Genomic DNA, 2,958 nt, shown 5'->3' on the forward strand with positions numbered 1-2,958 from the left:
TAACTAAGATTAAATAAATTTTACTAAAAATTCTAGAAACCAATCGATATATATATTCATGTACAAAACTAAAATCTTTTAATATATATATTTAATCTTGATATTTAAAATTTTAATTTAACATATATATTTATTTATATTGATATATGCACTTATTTTTAACACTTAAAATTTAAATATATATGTAATTTTATAATTTTATTATTAAATTATTAATTAATAAATTATATTTCTAATTAAATATAACTATTCTAAAAAATAACATAATAATTATATTTTAATATTATATTTAATTAATAAATATTTTTCTAATAAAATAATAATACTAATTTTATTTTAAAAAATAATATATTAATTATATTTAGTGTTTTATTAAATAATTAATATATTTTATAGTTACATAATAATTTTTAATTTTAAAAAGTAGTATTTTAAATTATATTTTTAATATTATAATTAATAATAAATTAATATTTTAATTATATATTAAATTTTTAATTTTAGAAATTAATTAATCATATTAATTTATATAATATTATAAATTAAATTAATAATATTTCTAAAATAATCTTATTATTATTGTATTATTCTAAGAAATTAAAAATAATTTCTCTATTATATTTAAAATATTATAAATTAATATTAACTATTAAAATTTATTAAATAATATTAATTTTATAATTAAAATAATAATAATAAACTTATAAAATATGAATAAATGACTAATCATATTTTACTTATATTCTTTTATTATAATTTCTTTTCAAAATAATAGACATTGATAAATGAACATTTAAAATCATTACTTGATTCAATTTTACAATTATTTATCGTAAATTCTTTCTTCCCAAACGTCCATGGCAAACACGTGGGCCCTTGACTCTCTTTTTTAACACAGATACAAAACCTGGCAGTGGGAACAACAGTTATATATAGCGATGAAAAATTAACTGAACCTACACAACACGAAACAACCCCTCAGCATAGCTGCTTCTGGCTTCTCTCTCCACAAGATCCTGAAAAAAAAAAAAGGCTTCTTTGACCATGTCGACGGCGGTGATGATGGTGGCGCTACTCTTCTTAACCACCACAATAGCCCCATCACAAGCTCAAGACACGGCATCTTGTGCCCAGAATCTAATTTCGTGCGCTGAGTATCTTAACACCACAACTACACCTCCTGATAGTTGCTGTAGCTCGATCAAAGACGCTGTTACAAACGACCTTACTTGTCTCTGCAACCTTTACAACACTCCTGGCTTGCTGGAAAGCTTTAAAGTGAATGTTACTCAGGCTCTTGCTCTTACTGGCAGATGCGGTGTTAACTCTGATCTCAGTGCTTGTAGCAAAGGTAAGTTTTGAAAGTTTTCTGATTTTTGGTTTTAAGTGTGATCTAGGTTTTCTTATATATAGTGAACTGAAAGTGAATTTGGGATTTGTATGGATTTAGAGGAGTTGTTTGTTGGGATGTGGGTTGCGTTTGGTTATGGTAAATTTCCCAGCTTTGATTTATGGTTAGAGTAGAAATTAGAAAACAAAAGAATAAAAATAAAAAGATAAACTGCGGATTGCTTAATTCGTGGAGTGTTTTTTTTTTTTTTTAAAAAAAAAAGAAAAGAAAAGAGAGAAAAACTGAAAGATGAAGAGTCTTGAATGCTTGATTTATTTCCAACAATTTTCATTAAATTTAAGTTTTATTATTTGAAGGAAAATCTTTCATATTTTTGTTCAGATATGCATATGCACATGTTTACTCAACTGCTAATTATATGTTTTAATCTTGCTGCAGCTGGAGCTGATGCCCCAACCACCCCGCCTCCTCCAGGTAAAGTTCTGCTCCTGATGGTGCCTTGATTAGTTCCTTTTTTTTTTTCCCCGAAGCACTTGAACTGAGACTTATAGATTTAAGACATATAAGATGATAAGTAAACAATTTGGTTTTGAGTTCACTCTCATCCAAAACGAAATTTTGTGGACAACTGGACATGTTGACTGAGAAATTGTGATCCTTGTCCTGCTTTTATATTATTTTTGGGGCAAGAAAGTTGCCTATGATTTTGTTACTTAATCAATGTGCCTTCCATAGTTGCAAGTAATTTGCCAAAAAATTGGGTCCACATAAGTGGCTTGATTAAAGCCACAGGATTATTAAAAGTGGACTAGGAAGTAGGAAGGAAAGATGATGCCTGGTTTGCTTCTTTATTGCTTTCGGTGCCACAAATTTTGACTTTAATACAGCGTCCATACTTGATACTTGTCAATATCTAATTTGTTCCAAAGGAAGGTTCTGAGTTGGAATTTCTCCTTTGTCGATCATGTTGGTTATTTGCTTCTCCAGTTACTGTACGGGTTCCGTATGTTGAGCTTCAACAATATTGTCTTAACAATGGCATTCATATGTTATAATGTTTACAGGAGTTCCAGGAAATGATGGCAGCAGGATGGCGTGGACTGGATTTTCAAGCTTGCTCTTAATGTGCGCTACCTCTCTGTTTTATTAGGCCACCACCTACATTGTTCTTTTGAAATTTGGAGATATTTATATAAGTAGGAGAGTATTATATGTATGATTCCGAGATCATTCATGTGTTAGGGAGCTGTATTTCCAGATTTGGATTTTTATTGTTCACTTGTATTTACTTATTTGTTGTCTCATTAATTTGAACTTTGTTTCTGATGGATGTCTTATGTGTATGGAAACATACATTACAACCAAAGAGCATGTCTTATGTTTATGTATTATGAAACATAGCGTGTAGATGAACTGGTAAGATTTTTTAAATGAGTGTTTTGCCATCTATAAGAATCCTATCCAGCACTCTATAGATTAAATTTAGATATTTACACCATCATCAATCCATCATTGCACTCATGGAGGCGGCATCAATCCATCATTTTGTAATTGGATAAAGGGTCAATATGTTTTCAAAATTTATGTTCAAGAATATTTAATTAATA

At 28.4% G+C, this 2,958-nt stretch overlaps 1 protein-coding gene across 1 annotated transcript; it reads left to right on the forward strand.

Annotated features, from left to right (window-relative positions):
- The first annotated feature begins 934 nt into the window (after positions 1 to 934).
- Positions 935 to 2,717, forward strand: LOC8272126 (non-specific lipid transfer protein GPI-anchored 7). The gene is made up of 3 exons (XM_002509542.4): positions 935 to 1,351; positions 1,790 to 1,825; positions 2,416 to 2,717. The coding sequence occupies exons 1-3, from the start codon at positions 1,045 to 1,047 to the stop codon at positions 2,499 to 2,501; spliced, it is 429 nt and encodes a 142-aa protein (XP_002509588.1). The 5' UTR covers positions 935 to 1,044; the 3' UTR covers positions 2,502 to 2,717.
- The last annotated feature ends 241 nt before the right edge of the window (positions 2,718 to 2,958 follow it).

Source organism: Ricinus communis, chromosome 5, assembly GCF_019578655.1.
Source record: "Ricinus communis isolate WT05 ecotype wild-type chromosome 5, ASM1957865v1, whole genome shotgun sequence".
NCBI classification, from domain to species: Eukaryota; Viridiplantae; Streptophyta; class Magnoliopsida; order Malpighiales; family Euphorbiaceae; genus Ricinus; species Ricinus communis.

What these genes read in the sequence shown, in the direction of transcription:
- LOC8272126 (XM_002509542.4), top strand. Translation starts at nt 1,045, where the DNA reads ATGTCGACGGCGGTGATGATGGTGGCGCTACTCTTCTTAACCACCACA. An exon ending in TCTCAGTGCTTGTAGCAAAG is followed by an intron (nt 1,352 to 1,789) that starts GTAAGTTTTGAA and finishes ATCTTGCTGCAG; the next exon opens with CTGGAGCTGATGCCCCAACC. An exon ending in AACCACCCCGCCTCCTCCAG is followed by an intron (nt 1,826 to 2,415) that starts GTAAAGTTCTGC and finishes TAATGTTTACAG; the next exon opens with GAGTTCCAGGAAATGATGGC.